Source organism: Melospiza georgiana, chromosome 19, assembly GCF_028018845.1.
Source record: "Melospiza georgiana isolate bMelGeo1 chromosome 19, bMelGeo1.pri, whole genome shotgun sequence".
NCBI classification, from domain to species: Eukaryota; Metazoa; Chordata; class Aves; order Passeriformes; family Passerellidae; genus Melospiza; species Melospiza georgiana.
In genome coordinates this window covers 2858207-2884896 of record NC_080448.1, presented here as the reverse complement: position 1 = coordinate 2884896, position 26690 = coordinate 2858207, and the positions used below count along the sequence as shown (strand labels likewise).

Genomic DNA, 26690 nt, shown 5'->3' with positions numbered 1-26690 from the left:
GACCCTTCAAAGTGCAGTTGCTTGGAGGAGGAAATGCACCTGCTAGTGGAGCTGCTTTCTCCTCTCCTCTTCACCTTGACCAGGGTATTTTTAGCTGTATGGACAGACTTGCCAATACATTCACCTTCAATTGTTTGCAAGGAAACTTCTCCCAGTAATGAACACTCAGGGTCAAGAGAGGCACAGGAAAGAAATGATGGGCAAAAAGCAACTTCCCAAAAGGCTTTTTCAGTATTTTGTACCTTCAGTATTTTAGCTCTACTTCTTCCCACAGATTTCCCTGCTCACAGAGAATTTGTTTGCACTTGATTTCAATGCCCTCAGCGTTTGGCCTGAGGTTTTGCTGCACCTCCACACACAAACACCTGACCATGCTGCCCACGTGCCTTTGCAGCACAAAGTGCCACTCAATTCCTCTGAGCCTCACACATCCAGTAATCTAAGTTCCTTTGGCAGAGAATGCTCCAACACCACCACCTGAGAAGGCTGGAAAGCTCATTATTCCCACAAAACCTCATTATTGCAAAGCAGCAGTCTCTCCTGGCTGTCCATCCCAGCAGGTAACGTGTCAATCATCAGTACACACAGCCCTGGCTCCCACCAGAGCCCAGGAGCAGGAACAAGAGGCAGACATGGCTCTGTTCTCATCCCCTCATGTGCTGCTGGGCCCAGGAGTGCTGCACCAGTGACTCCAGAGCTGACACACCCAGGGCCCAGGCACTGCTGATCCATCACACACAGGGCAAAGCCCCCCTGCTGCTGTGCTCAGATCCCCTGGCATGGCTCAACCTTCCAGACAAAGAGATTTCTGTGGGGCAGGAGGGTGACAGAGCTACCAAACTCCAGCACACACATTTTAATGTGCTGCCATTTCAAGGGAGCCTCTGAGAACCAGAGCAAGGGAACACATTTACAACTCTTTGTAAGTTGTAAACAAGATTTACAACTCTTCCCTGAATTTCCAGCTTTCCTTCAGCAGCCTGTTTTTTGTGTAACCCCTTTGTTAGGAAATCTATTGTGTGATAATCTCTTCATCCCTCACAGCAGCTTTTAGTCACAGCATTTACTGCCCCGTTTGACACACACATTCTGCTCTGGAAAACCACCCAAACCTGCTGCACTTCACACACCTGAACACCCCAACCATGGAAATATACTCCCAACACACCCAGAACCCACTCCATGGTCCATCTTAGAGCCTCTCAAGTCTTCTACTTCTGCAGAAAGTAGAAGCAAGTAAGGTGAGAAGGAAGAAAAAGAGGTGGTGAGTCAGCAGAGTAGAGAAGGCAGGAAAAAGCCATTTAAAAATCCATTCCTAAGTGGGTACCTTTTCAGCTAAGGCCTTCAGGCTGTCCAGAAACCTCTCCCAGAAGTCCTTGAAGAGGGGTCTGTCAATCCTCTTCAGGCTCTCCTTGGTGCTGGCATCCACACTGACATAGAGCTGGGTCACAGGCTCCAGCCTCCTGCAAAGGGAAAAGGGAATTGCTGCTTTCCAAACCTGCAGCTTCAGTCTGTGCCCTCCGACAAAAGCAGGAGCTGGGCAGTGTTTCCAGGGAAGGTTCATCTCTGCCAAATGACCACCATCAGCAGCAAGGTGTTATAACCCCCACAAACAGCCCCAAGGCTGAGAACTCTCCCACAGCCCTTGGCTGACAATGCCTTTGTCACTTCCTCCCTGCACCAGCACAGATCTCACTCCAGTGGGGCTGGAACACATTGGGAAAGGCTTCCCAAAGGAAGGGCTTCAGCTGAGGCTCTGAGAGGTTCTGCAACCCACAAAGCTGTGCCCTTTGTCCATGATCTGCCCATGGGAAAACAATCCATTGAACAGAAATGGACACCAGCAGGAATCTCCCCATGGAAAGGGGGCTCAGCACTGCCAGGGGCTGCCCAGGGGGGTTTGGAGTGCCCATCCCTGGAGGTGCCCAAGGAAGGGCTGGAGGTGGAACTCAGTGCTCTGGGCAGGAATTGGGTACAGCTGGAACTCGATGATCCTGGAGGGATGTTCCATCCTCAGGGATTCTGTGACTCTAAATTCAGCCCTAATTCAGCCAGTTCCTACTGCTGGACATGCTGAATTCCCCTGACCTGCAGCAGGATCATCAGTGACATTTTTGAAGGGATAGCAAAGCTGTTTAGAAAATAAAACCAGACACAAACCACAACCATGTTCTCCTTCCCCAGAAATCCTGGAGCAGAGCCCTTCTGGCCACAAGTGCTGGGAGCCAGCACTGGGAACTCCTGCAGGGATTGAAGCTCCTTTGGTGTGGGAAGAGCCTGGGTGGAGGCTGAACCCCTCCATAAAAGCCAAGGGAATCAGGGAGGAGCTCAACACCACAGCCCAGCAGCAAAAGGACCAAAGGGATTAAGAAGAGCCTAGAAAGGAGCTCCCTCAGAATCCCAGGATTGTGACAGTGTTCACAGGGGTCTGAGGATGAGGGAAGAGACAAGGATCTGACTCCATGTTTCAGAAGGCTGATTTATTATTTTATGATATATATTACATTAAAACTATACTAAAAGAATAGAAGAAAGGATTTCATCAGAAGGCTGGCTAAGAATAGAAAAACAAGGAATGATAATAAAAGTTTGTGTCTGGGACAGAGTCTGAGCCAGCTGACTGTGATTGGCCATTAATTACAAACAACCACATGAGACCAATCCCAGATGCACCTGTTGCATTCCACAGCAGCAGATAATCATTGTGTACATTTTGTTCCTGAGGCCTCCCAGCTTCTCAGGAGAAAAAGTCCTAAGGAAAGGATTTTCCATAAAACATGTTTGTGACACAGGATCACTGAGGTTGGAAAAGCCCCTCAATGTCACCAAGCCCAGCCTGTGCCTGATGCCCATCTTGTCACCAGCCCAAGGCACTGAGTGCCACCTCCAGGGGTGGGGACACCCCTCAGGATGGGGACAGAGCCTTTCCCCTGGCAGAAGTGACAAAGGCAGTGAGTGTCACACACCCAGCCCTCATGGCACTGCCACCCCAGGGCTGCAGCATCAACAACCACAGTGTACACAGAGCTCCCAGCATCTGGGGGCAGCATTTTGGGAGTGCTTTCTGTGAAGTCTGCAATGAGCAGGCACCAGTCCCAGCTTCATTTGGTTCTCTAGAGATGAGGAGAAATCAGAAGCCATTGTTCAGCTGCCAAACAGTGCCACCTAAAAACACTCAGTCACCCAAAGGTGACAGGGGCAAGAACGGGCCAGAGAGAGACTGACCAGAGCTCTTTGTGTCCAGAAAAATCCACTCAACCAACCATTGGAACACATTCTCTGTGTGTGTTTAGACAGCAACACAAAATAATCCAGAACAAACTGAACGCTTCAGGTTAAAATTTCAGTTTTTGTAAACAAGTTTGTCTGGACTGGCAACCCAAAGCCACAGAGTCCAAAATGACCAAATGTGAAGTGCTCAGTTTCCAGGAATACTCAGCCAAACTCTTTCTTTACTCAGTGCTGTCTTTGCTTAATTAAAAGGGGCTCTAGTGAAGATGGAGCAGGTGCTTTACAAAGAGGGGCTGAGAAAAATCATCTCAAACCTAGGGACAGGAGCCAGACTCACAGTCAGCAAGGGGGAAATGAAGGAATCAGAAGTGATCCAAGGGAGGGATTTCAGCCCCAAACAGGAATGGCCCACAGGGCTCTGCATGGCTGGGACCCAAGCCCAGGAGAGCTGGGCATGTTCTGCCAAGGGGGGACAAGGAGAGAGGGGCAGCCATGGGGGCAGTGAGAACAAGGACACAGACTGGTGCTCCTGGGACAGCTCCAGTGCAGAACAACAGCAAATGCAGCTGTGTGGCACCAGGATGGATTTGCTAGCTCAGACACCTGAGGTGAAATCCAGGAGACAAAATCCATGGCATTTACACAGGGGTGTGGGCAGGAATCCTGAGCTGAAATATTCAGCTGAGCTGTGCCATCAAATAAATCCACTTCACCAGGCAGGCAGGACAGAGCCCACAAGGACCAGGAACAGCAACATCACAAATGAGCATTTGCTGGTGAGCATCAATAATCATCTGCTGATTATTGGCATTATTATTGACCATAAAGGCAAACCCACACACGAGGAGTGTTGACAGCCATGGGTCAAAGACAGGAGCCAGGTACAGGAGCTCACCTGCTGTAAAACCTCCCTCAGTTTATTGTGAGCCTGTGCCAGGTGGAGCTGCAGCCCAAGGAGAGGAGGAGGAGGAGAGGAAGGCACAGGGGGCACCCACTGGAGCCCCTGTCCTGACTTCAGCAACACCCCAGGCCACACTGCCCTCTCCCAGAAGGGGTTGGGAGGGACCTTAAAACTCATCCAGCCATGGCAGGGACACCTCCCACTGTCCCAGGCTGCTCCCAGCCCTGCCCAGCCTGGCCTTGGGCACTGCCAGGGATCCAGGGGCAGCCACAGCTGTGCCAGGGCCTGCCCACCCTGCCAGGGAACAATTCCTCATTCCCAACATCCCATCCATCGCTGCCCTCTGGCAGTGGGAGCCATTCCCTGTGTCCTGTCCCTCCATCCTTGTCCCCAGTCCCTCTCAGCTCTCTTGAGGTCACCCTGCCTATTGCAGGATGAACTTTTTGACTGCAGCTCCTCTGCTGACAGCACAGAAGTGAGCTGGGTGCCAACTTCAGTTCCCATATTAAGCAAATCATCTGCTTTGATGAGCCAAAGATCAGTTGCAATTTTTAAGACAGCAAGACTAGCATTTTATCCCCTTCTTTTTTGTTTCTTTTTAAAAAGATTCAGCAGATCCGAAAAGTGCAGCTTCCAAATAGAGTGTGTGCTCTCTTTTTAAACTGCTATATTTAGGAAAGAGCAATTTCTATCTACCAGGCACATAATACATGACTTAAAGTAACTTGATTACACAATTATTCAATCATTTGGAATGCCTTTGTAGTGTATAATTACTCACCCCCAAAGTGCCTGCACTCCCCCCTCAGTGCCAGATTCAGACCATGAGTGCAAGGGAAGCTGTCCCAGGAGCACAGAGAGGAGCTGGCATGAGCTGGGTGACACCAAGGCCACCCTGCCACAGTTCCCACAGCTCCAGGGCTGGATTTGCTGCTGTTCCCAACTGCTGGGGTTGTGAGCAGCCCCAGCCTCCCTGGAGCTGCATTTCCCCACATGCTGCACTTTGGTAACAACAGCCTGGATGCTCCAAAGCATCAGAAAAGGGGATTCTTTTCCTTTGGAAAGACTCTGAAAGAGTTCATTGAAGTGTTTGGAAGCCTTCATTCAGGTCCCCCTGAGGGAGGTGAAGCAGATCCCACTTTGCTGATGGACATGTGCTTGTCCCCCCTCCTGATCCTGACCCTGCTGGGGATGCTGGGCTGGGCACAGCTGTGGGCTGAGCCTTCACAGCTGCTGCTCTGGGCTCAGAACAAAGATCAGCCCCAAAAGGCAATCTCTGAGCTCAGTGCCCTGCTCTGGCTGGCAGGAGGACAGAAATTACTCCTGTCCCAGGCACAAACCACAGCTCACTCACTGCTCCTCTCCTGCCACACCTCCACAGGTGCCACATTCCAGCCTCTCCACTTCCAGCAGCAATCACAGTTTGTTTAGGAGGCACAGGAAAAAATCAAACTGAGAGAGAGAAAGGGCTGAGAAGGAGCATGAGGAGATTGAGGTTAAAATCAGATGCTGAGGGGGATTTTCACTGCCAGTGCTTGTGCAGAGCTGACTCTGAGGGGCACAGAATGGGATGGGGACACAGGTCAGCACTCCAGTGTTTGAGGAGGGATTTCCTGTAGCTCTTACCTGATCTCCTCAGGGAACTGGGCGTTGGTGACCAGGAAGGTGGAGATGCCCTGCTGGTGCAGGAGCCTCACCAGCTGGTTGATGTGGGGGTACATGATGGGCTCCCCCACCAGGGACAGGGCACAGTGCTTCACTGCCAGAGCTTCCTCCAGCCGGGCTGCCTTCACTCCTGACACACCTGCAGAGGGGACAACACTGAAATGAACAGTGCACGGGGCTGAGCACTGGGGGAAGTGGAAACCTGCTCTGGGGGAAGGTGGAAGGAACAAGATGATTTTTAAGGTCCCTTCCAACCCAAACCCTTCTGTGGTTCTGTAACAAATCCCCCTCCCAAACATCTGTATCCAAAACACACCTGGCACAGGAGGGCTGAGAAGAGCACAGGGGACACCAGGCCAGAGCCAGGGAGCAGCTCTGCAGCAGCCAGAGAGCAGCAGCACCCAGAGCCTGGGCTGGGAGTGCCCTGGGCACTGCTGAGAGCAGTGTGCTGCTGACACCTGAGCCAGGATTCAACACTTGAGCCAAGCTCTCCACTGCTGAGGCCTCGGGATGCTGCTGAGTGCTGAGACACAAACACACAGGGCAGCTCAAGGCCACTGCAAGCAGGCGTGTCAGGAAAGCAGCCCAGGCCATGGCTGTGCTGTGCTGGTCCCTGTGGGCTCCAGGAAGGGCAGCTGAGCCCTTCCCAGCAAGGGACTGAATCCAGGAAGGGCAGCTGAGCACAGCTCCCCAAGCACAGCAAGGTGCTGAGCCCTGACTGCAAACACAGAACGTGCAGCTCCACAGGGGATGTGATCAAAAGAAATCCCAGCACATGGCACGATCCTGAACAGGCAGAGACCTTTCAGAAGGAGCTCAAATGTAGCATCCATGTGCAAACACCACCTGAGTCCCACTCCTGATGCCCACAGGAGGGAGGGGGAGCTGGATGCTCCTGCAGCCCACCCACACCTGACCAGGTGCTCAGGACCCCGGATGAAATCAGCTGCCTCCAAACAAGCTTTTGTTCCCAATCTGTCACTTCACATTTCCCTGACGTGCCTTGATGTACTCAAATCCTATCTGAGGCTTTAGATTGGGGGCTGGTCTGTTTTAAAGATAAAAAACAAAGCCTGGAGTGTGAATCCAGGTCCTCAGCTCCCTTCTCGTTGCCTTGACGCTGCAGAACAGAAAATTACAGCTCTGCTGCAAAACCCAGATAAAAGAGGTGTTGGTGGATATTGCTCCAGCCTCACGTAGCAAAGCTGGTTTGGAATCAGAGCAGGGCTCAGTGCATTTTCAAGCAGCCAGGCTCAGTCCTGAGGAAGTGACAGGACTAATGGTTATTCCATAGAAAGCTGACAGCACTAAATGAGAGCTTTATTGGAGAAGAAAGCAGTGTCTCCAGCACACACTGAGATTAAAGGACTAACTTTCATATTCCTAAAACTACTGTAAGTCAGTTTTGCAATTAATTAATTTCTCTCTCTCAGCATTTTTCATCTGGACTCTCATAATTAGCCTGCCAGCTTTATAAGCAGAAGAACAAAATCCCAACATCCCCTAAAGTTTGAGTGGAACTTTCCCAAAGCAGTTTACACCAAACCTGCTACATCCACCCAGAGCAGGGAGTGGGTTTGTACACAACCCTTTGAGCACACAAATCACCAGCCAGGCAGGGATAAACTGCCAGGACTGCTGGATTCCAGGAGGGCAGGGACTCTCCTGAATCCCTCTGGCTCTGCTCCTGCCCTCAGCCCCCAGCAGAGCACATCTCCCTGGAAAAGCTGATTCCAGCTGCTGCACTAACTTGGGCACAGACAGCACCCCTGGCACAGCACCCTGGGGAGGCTGGGCTGACTCTGGCACCCCTGCAAGGACCTGAGCAGCACCTCCAGAGCCTGGGGGCCAGGGGGATGAGAGACCTGCTCTGTCCATGCTCCTCCATGGTACTCTGAGGATATCCTAGCACATGTAATGCATTTCTCTCTGGCTTTTTCCCTTTATTATCAGACTCCCACTCTCTCATTCCTGAGTTATGTTTCCATCCTGTGTGTGCCCTTTGCAAGGGCACAGAGATTTACAAGTCACTCCCCAGAAAAATGTATCCATCAAATAAACTTTGCAGCCTCACTCCCTATCAGTGAGGTGTCTCTCCATCATTTAATCCAAGAGAGAATTGTGGGGCTTTAATGGCTGTGCTCTCCAAAGCCAGCACAAACTGTGGCAACACTAAAGCAGAAGTGATTTATCATCACCCACAGGCACCCAGAGTATGAGGGCTGTCCTGTAGGGTATCCTAAAGGATAAAGGGGCACAAGAATTCTGGTCCTTCAAAGGAAATCTCATTTTCACTGCAATGGATTATATGAATAAAGCACCAGATGAGCTCAGCAGTTTCTCTGGCCCATGGAATGGGTGTGTGGATGGATTTGCCTGCAAAGCCTCCAAAACTGGAAAGAGCAGCACCAATGAATTCAAAAGGCTCAGGGAGGTACCTGAGCAGCACCCCCAGACACTCCAGCCCTGAGCACTCCCTAGCTAAGGGAGTTTTGATTCCCCAGAAGCCCAAACAGCCCAAAGTCTATGCCAGGGTCCAACACCTCAGCCCTGCTGGGGCACCTCTGGAGTCCCTGTGGGTGCCCAGCCAGAGCTGCAGGATCAGACACATCAATGCTGGGAAATGGAGATGGAATCCAACCATTCCCCAGCACTGCAAGGTCACCATTAACCCCTGTCCCCAAGTGCCACATTCCACACAGTTTATACACCCCTCCAGGGATGGGCACTCCACCTCCCTGGCACCTATGCCAGGGCTGGACAACAAATTCCAGGAAGGAATTTCCCCCAAATCCCCCTGAGCTGCCCTGGCCCAGCCTGAGGCCGTTCCCTCTGCTCCTGTCCCTGTTCCCTGGAGCACAGCCCGACCCCCCCGGCTGTGCCCTCCTGTCAGGAGCTGTGCAGAGCCACAAGGGCCCCCTGAGCCTCCTCTGCTCCAGGCTGAGCCCCTGCCCAGCTCCCTCAGCTGCTCCTGGGGCTCCAGGCCCTCCCCTGGCACATGCCAGCCCTTGCTGTCTTTCCTGGAGGTGCCCCAGCAGTGCCAGCACAGGGACAGAGCCCAGTCACAACCTCTCCTCCCCTGCCCACAGCAGCCTGGGCACCTCCCTGCTCCAGCAGGTGCTTCCTGTGCTTTTGCTGGGGTTTTTCTCAAATACCACTCCCAGTAAAGGCCCCTGGTGTCTGTGCAGAGCTGCTGGGCTGGCAGGAGGAGCCAGGACCATTCCTCCAGCCTGGCACTGCACGTGGGGACTCTGATCCTGTCCCAGCTGAACCTTTGCCTGTCCCCAGCTCAGTTCACTCACTCTGCTCCTCCTCAATTTGGCTCTTGCTGCTTCCACCCTGACAACACCTCCCCACACACCTGAGGGAAGAATGATGTAAAATTCACTACATGGAACAGGAGCTCCTGGGCTTCTCTTTCCAGTTTTTCTTCTCCTTAATAAACCTTTGACTCACAGCAGCTAGGACAGGAATGTTGCCATCTAGCACTAGAAAAATAAACCAGCTTTTCTTTTCCCACTTAACAGCACAGTTCTAGTCCAGAGCTTTTCTGTTTTCTCCTTTCACAGTTCCAGGTCAAGGGTAACTGTGCTCAGATGCACAGGCACATTTCGAGTAATATTTATGAATTTGTTTAACAGAAAATAGACTCCAAAAAGGGAGAACTGGGATGTCCTGACAGGCCCCCTGACACCTCAGCAGTATTTCAGATGCTGGAAAGTCTCTCCATAATCATTCCCTGTCCTCAATTCATTTTGGGAAGACAGCAGGGTCAGGGAATGAGAAGGTTATTCCTCAGTGCAGGGTGGTAATGGCTCCTCTCCAGAGGCCTGAAAGCCTCCAGGGCAGGAGGGTCCCACCTGTCCAGGCCCCACCCTGCCTGAACAAGCTCATTTTGATGTGTAACTTCACCCTCCCATACAGAAACCAAGTCTGCTGTCCCTTCTTCTGGGGACAGGGACAACAGACAGGTGGGACTCCAGCATGGACAGATCTGATCTCCCTCAGAAATTCCCAGTGCTCAGAGACACAGAGAAACTGAGGCTGGGAAAGCCTCCAGGATCAGAGTCCAAACATTCCCCAGCACTGCCAAGGCCACCACTAAACCGTGTCCCCAAGTGCCACATCCACATGAATTTTGAACATTTCCAGGGATGGAAACTCCACCTCTGCCCTGCAGAGCCTGTGCCAGGGCCTGGCCTCCCATTCAGTGAAGGAATTTCTCCCAAATCCCCCCTGAGCTGCCCTGGCCCAGCCTGAGGCCGTTCCCTCTGCTCCTGTCCCTGTTCCCTGGAGCACAGCCCGACCCCCCCGGCTGTGCCCTCCTGTCAGGAGCTGTGCAGAGCCACAAGGGCCCCCTGAGCCTCCTTTGCTCCAGGCTGAGCCCCTTCCCAGCTCCCTCAGCCTCTCCTGGGGCTCCAGACCCTCCCAGCTCCCTCAGCTGCTCCTGGGGCTCCAGACCCTTCCCTGCATCCATTGGCTCAAGCCTGGTGTTTCTCCGGGTGCCCCTGGGGTAAAGCCCTGCCCTGAGAGTGCCCCTCACCCCCAGATTTCCCTGCAGAGCTGCTGAGGCTGTTCCAGCACCACCACCCCTGCCCCAGGGGATGTCTGACAGTGCCAAAGAAAGCCCAGGCTCAGGAGTGAGGCTTCACTGAGCTGCTGCTCCAAAGCAGCCACGTGAGGAGAATGAAGCCCATGGGGCCCAAACCTGAGCTATTTTTCCACCCATTATCCAGCTGCAGAGATGGAGGCAGAGCAGCTCTGCTCTGCTGACAGAAGGGCTTTGTGCCTGCCACATCCTGGATCCATTGGAATCTCTTTGAGCACAGCCAAACTAAACAATCAGGTTCCCAAAATGACTGCCAAGGCCAGGGCCCATCCTGCAGGTTTTATGGCTGTTCCACTCCACTTGTGCAGCTCAAGGCAGCTGGGGAGAGCAGAGCCCTGGAGCTGTCCTGCCAAGCTGGCCAGCCCTGCCAGCACACACAGCTGACCCTGGCACAGCAGCCAGATCATCACATTTGGGAAACAAAACCCCCAGCCCTCTCTACAGCTACAGACACAGAATTTACATCAAACTTCCAGGGAATTTCTGTGGGAAGCAAGCTGCAGTGCTTCCCAGAGGTGCTGTGGAGCTGCAGCTTCAGTCTCAACCACAGGTACTGAATAATTGCTGAAAATCAAAATCCCCTGCTTGCTGCTGTTTCATTATTCATGAGACAAACACAAGCCAGGAGTTGCAGGTAACACAAAGCTGGGTGTCAGGGCTGCCAGTGTGTGTCCTGTCAGGTAAGAGGCTGATTGCTTTTGCTTCCTCCTCCAGAGGAGCCAGGATCCCCCATCACCCAGGCTGGCTTTAAGCACTGTGGAGGGCTCTGTGCACACCAAGGGAAAGGATTTGACAACTACCAGGATGCACCAGAGGCAACTCCACTCTACTCCCTCCAGGCACAGCACACTCCCAGTGGCTGAGCCTCATTTCAGAAGACATTAATGAGCCACAGCAGCTTCTTCTCCCCCATTCTCCTGACAGCCTGAAGCTCAGGCCTCCTTCCCAGGGGAGCAGAATGCTCTCACCTGTGACAGTGTTCACAGAGGGCTTAGGATGAGGGAAGAGATGAGGATCTGACTCCATGTTTCAGAAGGCTGATTTGTTATTTTATGATATATATTATATTAAAACTATACTAAAAGAATAGAAGAAAGGATTTCATCAGAAAGTTAGCTAAGAATAGAAAAGGAATGATAACAAAGGCTTGTGTCTTGGACAGTGAGTCTGAGCCAGCTGACTGTGATTGGCCATTAATTAGAAACAACCACATGAGACCAATCCCAGATGCACCTGTTGCATTCCACAGCAGCAGATAATCAATGTTTACATTTTGTTCCTCAGGCCTCTCAGGAGAAAAAATCCCAAAGAAAGGATTTTCCATAAAATGTGTCTGTGACACTCACCTGTGTCACTGCTGGTTATCCCCCAAGAGCCCAGGGGTGGGACAGAGCAGGAGTTACCTTTGAACTGCCTGATCATGTTCTGGTGCTTCTCGAGGGCCTCCTGCAGGATCTGCTCGGGCTGGTCCATCCTCCAGCGCCACTCGGTGCCCACGGGGTTCGTGTGGTGCCTGAGGGAAGAGGGGACAGTCACCCACTGCCACCTGGAACCCACCTGGGGAACTCACCTGCCTCCTGGGGACTTTGGCATCGACAGCATTCAAAGCAACAAAAGATGCTCAGCAACTCCTGCTGCTGCCCCAGCCTCTGGGTGTCACCCCTGAACGCCTCTCTTACACCCCTCTCCTTGCAGGCTCTGGGCTCCCAGAGGGAGGAATGGGCCTTGTGGATAATATCACACTCTATACAGATATATTGAAGCACAGGTGAAAGGTTTCTGAGCCAAAATAATGTCTGCAAAAGCCTCTGTAAAGAAAGGGAAACTGGTTCTGCTCCTGCTCTGCCCACAGCTGCACCAAGCTCTGGAGAAGGGAGGTCCCAGGCCATTTTTAGTTCATTTCAAAGGCACCAAGCACCACCCTGAGGACAGAATTCGTTTCTACCCCAGTCTTTGTGTGGTGCTCTGGTACCAGGACAGATGAGGGCAGGCTCCTCCAAACCCCCTGAAGAGAGCAGGAACCCTGCCCTGTCCCAGGGACACATTCCTGGGGGATCTGGGCCATGTCCCAGATTTTAATCCCCCTGACCCAAGCAGACTGCAGGGGAAAATCCCCAGATCTTCCATCTGAGGAACAGCTTCTGGGGTGAGAAGCCCACCTTGCCTGGAAAGGATCACTGTCCCCATATTTTGTTTTCTTGGAAAACAGCAAAAGCCAACCCAGGTAAATGGACCCAAGCATCTGGAAGACCCATGGAGTTCCTCCTCATTTCTTACTTTATTAGCATGAGGAGCTCATCCAGCCCTTAAATATCATCTTAAGGAAGTCAATGAAATTCTGTGTTTTCACCTCCTTGTTCTCTCTCCATCATTTCCTGCTTCATCCCAAAATATGAAATATGCTCCAAAAGCCCCCTCAGCCCACAGAGTTCATTAAGAGCAGCAAATTGTGCAGGGGCCTTCACAAAAGCTCCTGGATTAACTCACCTCTGGACAGGAAAACAAGGCCCACCAAAATACACTCCTGACACTCACTTTTGCAGCCAGGTGACCTCTGCTTCCTGCACCCCCTCCACCATCCCTGCATGCTGGGTTATGCCTTGTTCTGACCAGAGATGGGGCAACTGGGAGGTGTTTTAAAAACTTTTACTCCATTTTCAGTCTCATGAGAAGGGTGAGACAATACAGATGTTATAATTCACACCCTCACAATCAGAAGCCAATTATTTCCTAATTACAATACACTGTAAGTGTTTCTTGGCCTACCAGCTTTTGCCACACCATGCTGCAAATGCCTTAAAGCTAATTATCTAAAATTACCCCTCGTGGGTCCCACTACAGAGCATCTTTCATAGCTCCATTTCTCTATTTCTCCAAAGTATCCATATTATTTACAAGGCCATCTTTTGAAACTTGTTTCTAGTTCCATTCTCTCTCAGCAATGTCTGTCCTATTCCACGGCATTTCTAAGTCAACATTTCTCAAAGTTTACATACAAATGCACACTGTGTGAGCCTTCTATCAAGCTTTGGGAATTCTCTACAACTCCATTTCCCACATTTCCCCCTTGAATGGAAAAAACTTCTTTGATGGCCTTGTTCATAATTTCTTGTGCACAGTAAATACATAAGGCACTATTACAAACATTGTCACTACAACAATTAATGGATATAAACTGTCCAGCCCTGGAGACACCTGGAGGTTCCAGCTGCATTCATTCAGCTCCAGGGCAGCAGGACAGGACTCCCAGCCTTTCACTGAGGGAGAAGGGACAGGGCAGCTCCTGCTCAGGATGAGGGGCTGCTCCATCCTCACTGGAGACCAGCAAAAGGCTCCCAGTGACCTCTGCACAAGGGGAAGGGATTCAAACCAAGAGAGAGCAGGTTTGGGTTGGGCATCAGGGAAAATATTCCTCCCTGTGAGGGTGGGCAGGCCCTGGCACAGCTGTGGCTGCCCCTGGATCCCTGGCAGCGCCCAAGGCCAGGCTGGACGGGGCTGGGAGCACCTGGGACAGTGGGAGGTGTCCCTGCCATGGCAGAGGTGGCACTGAGTGGAGTTTAAGGTCCCTTGAAGCCAAACCAGTCTGGGATTCTGGGACTCCCCAAGTGAGAAACACCTGTCTGACAGTGCTAAAACACAAACCCAGGCTCAATAAAATCAGGCTTTTGGCCCAAACATTTCTTCATCCACTTCAAGAGCAAAGATTCAAACATTGTTCTCAAACTTCACCACCTCAAGGATCCTTAAGTCAAAACAGCTTTTTGAATTTCCCCTTTATTTCCCCATCTGGCAACATGGAAAGTTTTCTGAATGTCAGCTATAAAAGGCATTTATAAAACTCTTCCATGTTTAACTGCAAAACTTGTACCTTGTATATTTAATAGGGCCAGCTGGCAGGAAATCAATAGGCTGTGGGTGCACCCTGGACAGCTATTAGTGTCCAACAGGCCCTGCATTTTTAACACATCCTACTGTTTAATAAACACACCAGGTCAAGCCTACAGAGCTGCTTATTTGGCAAAAGGAGATTCCTTGCCAAGAGGAGGATAAAGCAGCAATGCCTTGGGCTCAGTCTCAGCACAGACAGAAACCAGAGCCACCATCCCACTGCTCCCAGGCTCTGTGAGCTCCCACCTCTGGCTACACCAGCACTCAGCAGGAATTGTGTCAGGGAATCCTTTCCTTTTTCCCCTTTTTCCTTTTTCCCTTTTCCCCTTTTTCCTTTTCCCCTTTTTCCTTTCCCCTTTTTCCTTTCCCCTTTTTCCTTTCCCCTTTTTCCTTTCCCCTTTTTCCTTTCCTTTCCTTTCCTTTCCTTTCCTTTCCTTTCCTTTCCTTTCCTTTCCTTTCCTTTCCTTTCCTTTCCAAAGTAACACAAGTCAAATGAAATCTCACCCAAACCCACACGCAGCAGAAAACCTTGATGTTAGCAGAGATTCCAGGTGTGGAACAGGTTTGGTTTGCTCCTTCAGAGACACCTCAGTGCCACAGCCCCACGACTGCAGGGAACACCATGGGAGCTCCTGCTGGCTGCCCTGGAAGCCCCCCAGCCTGCTCCCATCCAGCTTCCCTGCAGTCCCAGCTCACCTCTGATCCATCAGGAGCCTGGCACAGCATTCCCAGTGTTCCTGGCAGGTTCTGGGACCCCTGTGAAGGTGCAGCTTCCCCAGGGCTGTGATCTGCCTCCCCAGGTGCTTGTTTTATTTTAATAAATCAGCTTTTGCTTTATGCATTCTGCAAATGGTTATTAAGAGGCTCTGAGGGGCAGATGCAGCTCAGGTGTAAAATATCATTTACTGCAGGCATTGACTGAGCCAGGGTGATACCTGGTGGGGAGCAGGAAGGTGAGGAAGTGCTGGTGGCAGTGACATGAGAGGACAGAGCACACCATTGCCAGGGAGGGCAGGAGCAGAATAAAAACAAGAAGAGTTCAAGAAGCAGTCTCAGTGAACCCTGAGAGCCAGCAGGGAGATCCCAGAGGAGAAGAGAAGAGCTTAGGGAAAAAGAACTTCAGGAGAACTGGCAGTTTTGGAAGCCCTACCAAGGCAGAAGTGCAAACTGCAGCAATAAAAAGCAAAGACAAAACAACAAAATCAATCTGCTCTTCTGCAGCCTCGGGAGCCTCCAGCTGCAAACAAAAGAAGGAGCACAAAAACACAGGGGCATCAGCAGAAAGGGGAAGGCAAAACATCAGCCATGAGCAGGAAAGGACACACAGAAGAGATCCCAAGGACTTTCCCTGGAGTGATGGCAGGAGAAGGAGGGAGAGCACAAAAAAAGCTTGGCCAATGCTAAAGCCAACCATATTTAATGTTCCTGGGATACAAAATGAAATCTGGCTGTTCCTTTTCTTCTGCACCTCCTGAGAGCACCAGGAGGAGCCCAGCCTGGGCTGGGCAGGACCAGGACTGAGATACAGAACCTGAATTTAATGTTGTCCCTAGGATGGGTAAAGTCACCCTGGAGCAGGCTGGATAAATTGTCTGACAGGACCAGAGGCTGCCAGGGGTGGCTTAGACTGAATATTAAGGGAAATTTCTTCATGGAAAGGGTTGTCACAGGGCATTGGTGGAGAGGTTTAGAAGTCCCATGGATGTGGCACTTGAGGACAGAGTCTGGTGGCCTTGGCAGTGCTGGGGGAACAACTGGACTCAAGGATCTCAGAGGGCTTTTCCAAGCAAAAGAATTCTGTGATTCTCTTCCAACTGAAACCTTGAAGAAGGAAGATGCCCCATGCTGAAAAGCTCCATCCCAGCTCTGAGATGCTCCCTTTTTAGAGAGCAGGATCTCCTGCAAGGCAGGTGATGCTCAGTGTGCTGTGCTGTGCCCATTCACCCCATCCCATCCCTGAGCCCTGCCCAGCACAGCTCCCCACACCATTCCAGAACTCACCTGGATGGCAAAATGTGCAAATTCACTTCCAAAGCCCCCAGTCACTGCCCCTCAGCACTGACTGCTGGACCTGGCACCATCCCCAGGGACACCCAAGGCCCAGTGTGGACATTTCACAGCCCATAATCTGTTTATATTCACTATTGAGCCCAGAAATTTGGGAGCTGATTGTAACAAGTCCCAGGACCTTTAAGAAGTCCAAGTCCAGGAGAATGCAAAGTGCTATAAAATAAAAATCAGAGATTTCAACCCACACATGAACATTTTCTCCTAGAAATGCCTCAGATGACAGAGCTGGCAGAACAGCACATGAAGGCACCAAGACTTTTTTTAACCACTTTTTTTACCAGGGGCATGAACTGGGCACATTGATGTGCTGTCCCCCACCCCATTTATTTGGACATTTCAGGAGCCCCTGGCAGACAGACAGGCCCAAACTCAACAAACCAGTGAAGAATCCAATGTGAGGGATGAACCTTGGTCACAACAGGTCCCTTCTGGAAACAAAACCATAACCAAACTGAAACCTGGGAGGAAAGAGCAGCAGAACCAGGACTGGTTCTGCTGGACATGCACAGAGACTCTCTGAGCTTTCAGGTTCAGCTTCCAGGTGTTCCAAACCTGCAGTGTCCACTCCTTTGACATCAATATCCCCATTTCCCTGAGGAATTACCCCCTGAAATCAAGTTAGTTACTGAGGAGAAGCTTTGGTTTTCATCTGTTTTCAGTTTCTCCTTTATTTTTTAAAGACCTTAAGCACTTCTCCTATGAGAGAGATTATTAATTTTTAATCTCTGTATTTTTCAGGGCTTACTGTGATGCCTGGATTTTGGCCACCCACTGATTTAGTGTCTGAACACAACTTCAGTTGCTGTCTGGAAGCAAAACCTGAAACCTCCATGCACAGGTATAAGCATTAAAGTTACAGCAGAAGAAATACGAGCCAATTTCTTCACAGGATATTTCACTCTGTCTGCTTTGCCTCCTCCTCAGATGCAAAAGTAATAAACCCTATTAATTTAAATCTTATTTAGCTGTTCCCTCTCTCCACAATAATTGATTGGGTGTTGGACACTGAGCCAAAAACCCTCATCAAATCAGGTCTGCCTGGTGCCTGTGCTGCAGGGAGGTCACAGAGCTCAGAACCCACACTTGCTCTAATTGATTAAAAGATTTGGTCACTTGCACATTTCCATTTAGGCAATTAAGCTAAAGAGACACAGCCTCAGTGAGAGCAGCTGGGAGCAGGGATGGAGAGGGACAGACTCCCTTGGAGGACAGGATTATGGTGGGGACATTGCAGTGATTCAGGTGTGGGGTGTCCCCCTCAGAACTTTTGATGGAACAGCCTTGGGCGACACCAAACAATCCACCTTGGAGAGTCAGGGAATATGCTGAGCTGGAAGGGACCACAGGGATCACCCAGTGCAGCCCTGGCCCTGCACAGACACCCCAACAATCCCATCCTGGGCATCCCTGGAGCTCCTGGAGCAGCCCCAGGGCTGTGCCCATTCCCTGGGAAGCCTGGGCAGTGCCAGCACCTCTGGGGGAAGAACCAAAATCCAGCCTGACTCTGCCCTGGCCCAGCTTCCAGGCTGCTTTTCCTGTCCCCACAGCCCTGCAGTGCCAGCCCCTCTGCAGGGGACAGCAGAGCCAGGCAGGGGCTCTGGCAGCTGTGACAGCTCCCAGGGACAAGGGGGACAGAAGAGCACCCAGTGCAGAGTGAAGCCACATCTCTGACAGAATCCCCTCATTTTCTGAGCATGTTTGGATACTGAGCTCCAGTGGAGGTGTCCTGCCCACAGCAGCTGGAACTGATCCCTTTAAGGCCCCATCCCAAACCAGTCTGTGATTCCACGAGTACTGGTTTGGGGCCAGAATGTGTCAGTCAGGACCAGCCAGCTCCAGTGACATCCAGCTCCCAGGGAGAGCAGCTGCACTGCAGCATTCTTGCCAAAGTGAGGAAGAGAAAACAAACAGGCTCCTTGGCCTTTCCTTCAGCCATCCAGGGAGAGCTCAGGGGTTGTGCAGTTGGAAACATTGGCAGAATCTACAAATGTCAAAATCCTGAAAGGAGAGATCAAGAAGAAAGAATCCCAGCAGCCTTATCTGCAAGGCTGAGCAGAGCTGCACGAGGAGCCCAGCACAACACCTGCATGAGGAACATTCTGCCAGAAGCAGATCAAAACTGGGATTGCACATGTCTGCACAGATGGCACCTGCTGCTCAGGAGCTGCCTTGTTTATCCTGCCCAGCCACCAGGGCCTGCAGCTCCACCTCAGTGTCACCCCCGAGCAACCTGCAAGGTGTGGGGGATAAAACAAGCACAGACAGGCCTGACTGCAGGGTTTGGGAGCTGGGGTGGCACAGGATCAGCAGGGCAATATCGGGAGTGGCAAGGAGGGAGGGAAGATCCCTCTCACAGCCACGTGAAGGCTGCAGCAGCCCAGGCACAGGAGCTGGAAAATCACCAAAAAGAAATCTTTCAGCAGCAGTTCTGGTTTAAGTCAAGCTTAATGTCCTGGGATGAGCCTCAAACTGAGCCTTAAATCTTCCAACTTAAACCTTCCAGTTTCCAGGGGAGGCTGAGGACAGCCAGCTGCATTCCATATGGGAGAGTCCAACACCTGCCAGCACCTCACCCAGAGCAGGGAAATAAATGAATCAATGCTGAGCTCAGTGCCCTGGGAAGCTGTTTCCTTGCACTCAGGTTGTAGCCAGCAGGAAAATCAGCACTGTAGCACTTGTTGTCATCAGGCTGCAGTGCCAGACCCCTCTGAAGTGACAGGTGACAGTGACAGGATGATGAGTTAGAGACAAAGGCAACAGTGCCACTTTCTCTGTGTCTCTACACTAATGGACTGATTTATCAATTATTGATAAAGCTGTACTATCTCATTTATCAGTTCCTGCACTCTCCAGTTCACACCTGCTGGATTTCCCTGATTCAGCCTATTCCTCATCCAGGCTGCTGCCAAAAAATCCTGAATGAGGGCATTTGGAAGAGAAACTGGGAAATGCTCTGTGGAGCAATGCTGAGAACAAAGCCCCTCATCCTGTTTGCTGTTTAGGATGTACCTTAGGATGTGTGTGGGGACAGAGGGACAAGCACAGGCAGGGCAATGTCCCTCCCAGCCCAGTCCCGTGCAGGACTCCAATCACACCCCGTGGAAAACAGACACAAGCAGGAGGTTTTCCTTCCCAGGCACTGCCCTGCTCTGAAGCAAAGCAGAAGCTGCACATCAGAGGTGCCATTTGCTGCCTCCTTCCCAGCCAGGAAAGGCCAGGATGAGGAAAGCCCATCAGAGCACCCACAAACCCTTTGGAACAGACTCCCCAATGCAAACTGCACAGGATGCCCAGTGGCCAGTGCTCACAGCCTTCAAGCTGTCCCCAAGTCCTTTAAATGCCCCCATGAAATACCTGCATTATTAAAACCTGAAGATTATGAAAGACAGAAAGGGGCACTCAGAGAGAGGAATTTGGCTGGTTTTGCATGGAAATATTATCACAGAATCCCAGAATGGTTTGGGTGGGAAGGGACCTTCAGGCCCACATCATTCCACCCCCTGCCATGGCAGGGACACCTTCCACTGGCTCAGGCTGCTCAGGGAGTACTCACTGGGATGCTGGGGATGGAATGGGTGTTATTGGCAGCCTGGGGTAAGGTTTCAGTCCCAGAGGAAGTGCAGCTCCCATGGGATGATTTAGCAGGGTGGAAAACAAAAGAGCTCAAAGCAAAACCTCCCTGTCCTCCCACTGCAGGTGCTCTCATGTCACTGCTGGCATTTATGCTGAACCTCAGCCTCTTCTCCCAGTCCCACCCTGCACTCCCCCAGCCTGGCACACACCTCCCTTGGAGCCCAGGCAGGAGTGAGTGAGTAGGGCTAGAGGAGCTCAGATCCAGCAAAGCTCCTTTCCTTCAGGAATTCACCACAAAGTCACTTCTCTGAGGAAAGGGGAGACTTTCCTGACCAATTGAAGTCATTGAGTTGAAGACAGGTTGTCCTGCAAAGGAGCAAAGGAGGCTCAGGGGGCCCTTGTGGCTCTGCACAGCTCCTGACAGGAGGGCACAGCCGGGGGGGTCGGGCTGTGCTCCAGGGAACAGGGACAGGAGCAGAGGGAACGGCCTCAGGCTGGGCCAGGGCAGCTCAGGGGGGACAGCAGCAGGAATTTCCCCATGGAAAGGGGGCTCAGCACTGCCAGGGGCTGCCCAGGCAGGTTTGGAGTGCCCATCCCTGGAGGTGCCCAGGGAAGGGCTGGAGGTGGCACTCAGAGCTCTGGGCTGGGGACAAGGTGGGGATCAGGCACAGCTTGGACTGGATGGGCTGGGAGGTTTTTTCTGACCTCAGGGATTCAGTGTCTGTGGGTTTTGTTCTGGACATTTTGCCACCTGGGATGGTCTGCAGTCCCTCAGCACAGCTCTCAGGGTTGTACAGAGTGCAGGGGGTGTGACACAGCTCCTGATACGGACACTTGTGCTTGTAGAAGTTCAGCTGACCTGCTCTGCTCTCAAAAAGAACAGAATTGCTCAGTTATGGACATAATTCATCCACGTCCAGGAGCTTGGGAAGACTGGATGTGTGTCTGGCACTGGTTAGCTGGCAAAGCACATCCCAGAGCCCCTGGATACTGGAATGTGTCCCAGGAATACAGACATTCCACACCCCCCAGAGCACAGCTGGCTGTGTCCCACAGAGCCCAGGGGTGCCTCACCTCCAGCAGAAGACACACTTGTTGGCACAGGCCAGGCTGGGGGTGGCCTCCATGCAGCGGTGGCTCTCGATGCCATAGAAGGTGTGCTTGTAGCAGCCCCCGCGGCCCCGCAGCATGGCCTGAGGGAGGGAAACACACAGGGAGGGTCAGAAACCCAGCTGGGGGCAGGGAAACACACAGGGAGGGTCAGAAACCCAACTGAGGGCAGGGAAACACACAGGGAGGGTCAGAAACCCAACTGAGGGCAGGGAAACACACAGGGAGGGTTGGAAACCCAACTGAGAGAGGGAAACACACAGGGAGGGTCAGAAACCCAACTGAGGGCAGGGAAACACACAGGGAGGGTTGGAAACCCAACTGAGGGCAGGGAAACACACAGGGAGGGTCAGAAACCCAACTGAGAGAGGGAAACACACAGGGAGTGTTAGAAACCCAACCGAGGGCAGGGAAACACACAGGGAGAGTCAGAAACCCAACCGAGGGCAGGGAAACACACAGGGAGAGTCAGAAACCCAACTGACAGAGGGAAACACACAGGGAGTGTTAGAAACCCAACTGAGGGCAAGGAAACACACAGGGAGGGTCAGAAACCCAACCGAGGGCAGGGAAACACACAGGGAGTGTTAGACTGGGGCCAGACTGAGGGCAGGGGAACACATAGGGACACAGAGGGACTGTCAGAAACCCAAATAAGAGAGGGAAACACACAGGGAGGGTTAGAAACCCAGCTGGGGGCAGACTGAGGACAGGGGAACACATACACCCCCAGGAGAGCTAAAAACCCATGTGGAACCAAACTGAGGGCACACACACACACAAACACACAGCAGGACAGTTAAAATTCCCCATCTGGAGCCAAACTGAGGGCAGCTGTGGATCTGCTCCCTTTCAGCCACCTGTGACTGGAGCTCCAAGTCCAGCAATGCCCTCAGCAGAGCTGAGGGACACCAGTGCCACCTGCCCCAAGAAATTCCCAGCTCCCTATCAAGTGTGACTCTTCACATGCATCCCTGCAGCCTGACTGCATTTAGGAGGTCAGACTAGTGGAGTGTTAGAGGAGAAAGAGCTTTAAGCTGCTCAGTCCCTTCTCTGGCAAACCCCAGCACAACAATGTGCTCTCCTGCAGCTTTCCAGCCTCAGCCCATGAGGAGCAGGTGAAGCCTCTTGAGCTGCAGGAAGTGTTCCTGGAAAAGCTCACTCAGGAGCAACAAGGATCCATTTCAAGGCTGGCCTACTGAACACTCCATTCTTTTCTTTTATCTGGCAGAGTATTTCTTGCAGCAGTAAATTAAATAAATGCCCTGACCTTATAAGCCCTCATTCACAGCCAGCAGTGGCTCCAGCAGGATGCTGCACTTCCCTTCCCAGCACAGCCACAGCAGCTTTCCCAACAGGATTCAACTCCTATTTATCATGCAGGCAGCTTGCAGAAAGGGTTGTCTTTCATTAGCTCAGTTAAATAATAATAAATGAGAAAGAAACTTTACTCCTCTCAAGAGAAAATCTGAAATACAACACAGCAGCTTTCAATCTGCCTTCCTCCTCCTGGAGAGTCCTGGTGATCCAACAGAAAGGAGCAGCAGGGAAAAATCTACAGCTAATCCCTGACTGGCTGTACAGGTGGAAGATTAAATGACATGGAAAATGCTGTTGATTCTACCCATTCTTCAAATGAGAGAGACTTCAGGAGATGCACAAATTCAGGAGAGCAAGTTATATTTGGCTTTTCCTAAGGCAAACAGACTCTCCCTAAAACATACAGGGTTTCTGTTTTTTCTGGAATTTGACAGAACCCAATCTTTTCCATCTGAGATACCTCAATGAAACTCCACTTAATACTGATCCTGCCAGCCCTGCTCCTGCTTTCCTGTGATACAAATCCCCACAAAGGCTCCTGGAGGCTCTCACACACTGGTGTGAACCTGAGGCAAAGCCACTGCCTGGAACCAATCTCAGCTCAATTTATTAGAAGACTTTACATTCAATTCCTGCTTAAGCTAAAAATAGTGTGGGCCCATCTAAGCACACAGAGCTGCTATTTATTTTGTGAAATGGCTTTACAGTGCTGCATTAAAGTCTGGGTCTTTCATAAAAATAGGTTCTCTGGCCTTCTCAGACACAACATGGAAGTTTTTCTTTAAACTTTTCATGATCATGTCTGCCACTAACAGTGACAGAAGAGGGAAATGGGTGCAAGAGTGAGCAGCAGAGCAGCAGTGGGATCAGTGCATCCCACACACTCCTGACAGCCCAGGGTGGGCTCTCTATGCTGCTCAGGGGAACAAGGCTCTTGATGAAACAGTTCATTGACAGCAGGCACTGCAATGAAAACTCTCTGCAGCCACCCTGGGATGGCATCCCAAGGGCTCTTTCAAAAATAAACAAAGCTAATCATGCAGCAAAGGAGAGCTCAGACAGCCAGGACTGATCACTGCCACAGCACAGGAATTACAGATGTGCCTGATTCCAGAGGTTCCCACCTAGGGATGCTCAAGGGTGCAGGATGATGCAACATGGTGGGTGAAGGGTCTGGAGCCCCAGGAGCAGCTGAGGGAGCTGGGAAGGGTCTGGAGCCCCAGGAGCAGCTGAGGCAGCTGGGAAGGGGCTCAGCCTGGAGCAGAGGAGGCTCAGGGGGCCCTTGTGGCTCTGCACAGCTCCTGACAGGAGGGCACAGCCGGGGGGTCGGGCTGTGCTCCAGGGAACAGGGACAGGAGCAGAGGGAACGGCCTCAGGCTGGGCCAGGGCAGCTCGGGGGGGATTTGGGGGAAATTCCTTCCTGGAATTTGCTGTCCAGCCCTGGCACAGCTGCCCAGGGCAGGGTGGAGTCCCCACCCTGGAGGGTTTAACAGCCCTGTGCATGTGGCACTTGGGGACATGGGGCAGTGCTGGCCTTGGCAGTGCTGGGAGAATGGTTGGACTCGGTGGGCTCAGAGGGCTTTTCCACCCTCAGTGATTCTGTGATCAATACTGCTCCCCAAATATACAACCCTAGAGACTTGTGAGCTCCAGAGGGACCTGCCAAGGACAGCTGAACCACACCCACCCTGAAGGGGCTGCAGTTCATTCTCCAGGGCTCTGCTGGGAGTTTTCAAGCAGTTTTTAAGTCTGGAAACTGCTTGAAAAGCTACTGGGTTCCAGCTCCTCCAGGAGCCATGTGCAGGGCTGGGAGGGGGCTGTGTCACACAGGTGCATTCATACCCATGGGTGCTGTTCACAGCCACACACACACCACAGAGCAGGGAAATCACTGGCAACAGTAAAAACATGAACACCTCCCATGGAAATGTCATCTGATAAATGCTGAGAGCCAGGGGAGCCCTGTGACAACCCAAGCCCAGCAAGGGGGTTCAAACAGCCTCATGTGCCTGCTCAGGTGGGGCAGTGGCTGTGCTATCCCTGCTCCACAGCCTCACACCAGGGACACAACCTTCCCACTCTTCCCTCACGTGGATTTCAGGGGGCAGAAGATGGTTTAGCAGACAGCAGAACAACAGGAAAAACCAGAAAAGGATGTTCCCAGCTCTGTGCCACAACTCTATTCTCACTCTTTGCAGAGGAATTTTAATAGCTGGAAATGCAAGGTTATAGCTTGAAATTGGGTTTGTGCAAATAATAGCACATTTTAAAATGTAATTTCATCAGGAAATTGGAATACCTGAGCAAGTCTCTAGCTTTGTTTTTATTTATGAAATGAGAAAAGGAAACAGAACATACCTTTGTCCAACGGCACAGCTTCACCCCAGAATGGCTCCCAATGAGTTTATAGCCTGAAAACAAAGCACAAATCATCAAACAACTGAGGTTTGCCTGCAGGAATTGACACATAAAATATACCAAGGGGTACCCAGAGTGACTGACACTGTGGACTCAATGCTGCTCTTCCCCACTGGCCCCAAGGTGACACCACCAGCAATGGCAGTGGCACCCCAGGGACCTCAGCCCACTGCAAATGGTTCCTTTTAGCGGGACATGGATTGGCATGGCTGAGGCTGGTTTGAGTCAGGTGCATGGACAGGATGGCAGAGCCTGGCTAAGGCAGGGACAGCTCACAGAGCCAAGGAGCAGGACAGGGAGCCAGGAGCATGTCCCTGGCCCCAGGCCATGAGCCCAGACCAGCCAGGATCGCTGTGCCAGCCTGCAGGACAGGAGCATCAGCTGGGAGGGAGAACACAGCCAGGGCTCAGCCTGAACCCCCCAGAGCCTCACCAGCTCCACGGGGAGGGAGCTGCTCCTCCACAGCCAAAGGAAAGCTGAGCTCACATCAGCTCCTCAGTCCCCAGCCAAGATCAACACAATTCTACTCCACTGAGCCCCGGAGGATTAATTGCACAACGTTCGTTAAGCACTAAGTGCTATTATTACCCAAACTGTTCGAGTGGGGTTATATTCCTCTTTGAGAAAAGTGCTTAGAGGCCAGTATCTCTGAAGGATTAAAAGTCCCTTCAAAATCAGCATAAAAATAAGAGGGATTTGAGACACCTCGCAGTGGCATTCACATGTCACTGGCCTGGCTGTCCCCAAACTCAGCACCTCCCAGCTGCCTACTGCACCTTCCTGCTGCTCTTATGAACACTTTCAAGGCAAGGAAAAATATCACATTTTAGCTGTCAAATCTTCTTTCTGCCAACCAGCACAAACTCAACAGGGAAAAAGCCTTCAGCTCACAAACTGGCCTTCAGCTCCTGCACAGCAGCACCAGCGCCCTGCCCTGCTGCTCTGTCCCTGAGCTGCTGTGGCACTGCCGGGCCCCAAAGCAAGGTGAGAGCATCCCAAAGTCCCTGGCACCTGCAAGGACACCGAGCCAGCCAGGAACTGCAGGAGCAGCAGATGCCACAGCAGCTGCAGCAGGCAGAAATCAAACTGTGTGCACACAGACAGGGCTAACAGGAAACCAAGCAATGCTCTGCTCCTGCCACTCAAAGCCAGCAGGAGCTGCCCAGGCTCCTCTGCCCACTCCACTGGTGGGGTTTGATCCATCTCCTCACACTGGAACATCCAGGCAGAGTGACCTCTGCTGCAAGAAGGCTGGAGAGGGACTGGGGACAGGGATGGAGGGACAGGACACAGGGAATGGCTCCCAGTGCCAGAGGGCAGGGCTGGATGGGATATTGGGAATTGGGAGTTGTTCCCTGTGAGGGTGGGCAGGCCCTGACACAGCTGGGGCTGCCCCTGGATCCCTGGCAGTGCCCAAGGCCAGGCTGGACATTGGGAGCAGCCTGGGACAGTGGGAGGTGTCCCTGCCCTGTCCCCTTAAGGTCCCTTCCAGCCCAAACCACTCTGGGATCCTGTGACAGCCAGTCCCCAAAGCCACGTGCAGCCCTGGGGACACCCTCACCTCACACTGGCTCACACTCAGAGGATGCTGATGCAGGGCACAGCCACACAACAGAGCTGCAATGGCTGGAACCCAACACCTCCCTGCCCTGCTCTGCCCTGCCTCTTGCTGCAGCTTTCCTCTGTAAACAGCTTGTCCAGCAAGGTCTAATCTCAGCTGAGACCTCCCTGCTAAAATGTGTGTCCTTATAGGATTTGTGGATGAGAGCTGAAAAGGTGCTGCACTCCTCCTCCCCCTGACACAGCTGTGCAAGGCACACTCTGCTGCTGTCACCCAGCACATCCAAGCCTTATTTTTCCCATTTCTCCAAATCCAGCACCACCAGTCACAGAAGATTATTCTCT

General features: G+C 52.0%; 1 protein-coding gene across 2 annotated transcripts in view; it reads right to left on the bottom strand.

Moving 5' to 3' along the window:
- Positions 1-26690, bottom strand: part of LOC131091638 (S-adenosyl-L-methionine-dependent tRNA 4-demethylwyosine synthase TYW1-like) — a 106661-nt gene that overhangs the window by 47894 nt on the left and 32077 nt on the right. For both annotated transcript variants that reach the window (XM_058037812.1, XM_058037811.1), the window contains exons 10-14: positions 24726-24778; positions 21012-21130; positions 11810-11919; positions 5759-5936; positions 1328-1463 (exon numbers count right to left, since the gene is read on the bottom strand). In XM_058037812.1, the coding sequence (XP_057893795.1) occupies positions 1328-1463; positions 5759-5936; positions 11810-11919; positions 21012-21130; positions 24726-24778 (596 nt within the window). The remainder of the gene's footprint in view (positions 1-1327; positions 1464-5758; positions 5937-11809; positions 11920-21011; positions 21131-24725; positions 24779-26690) is intronic.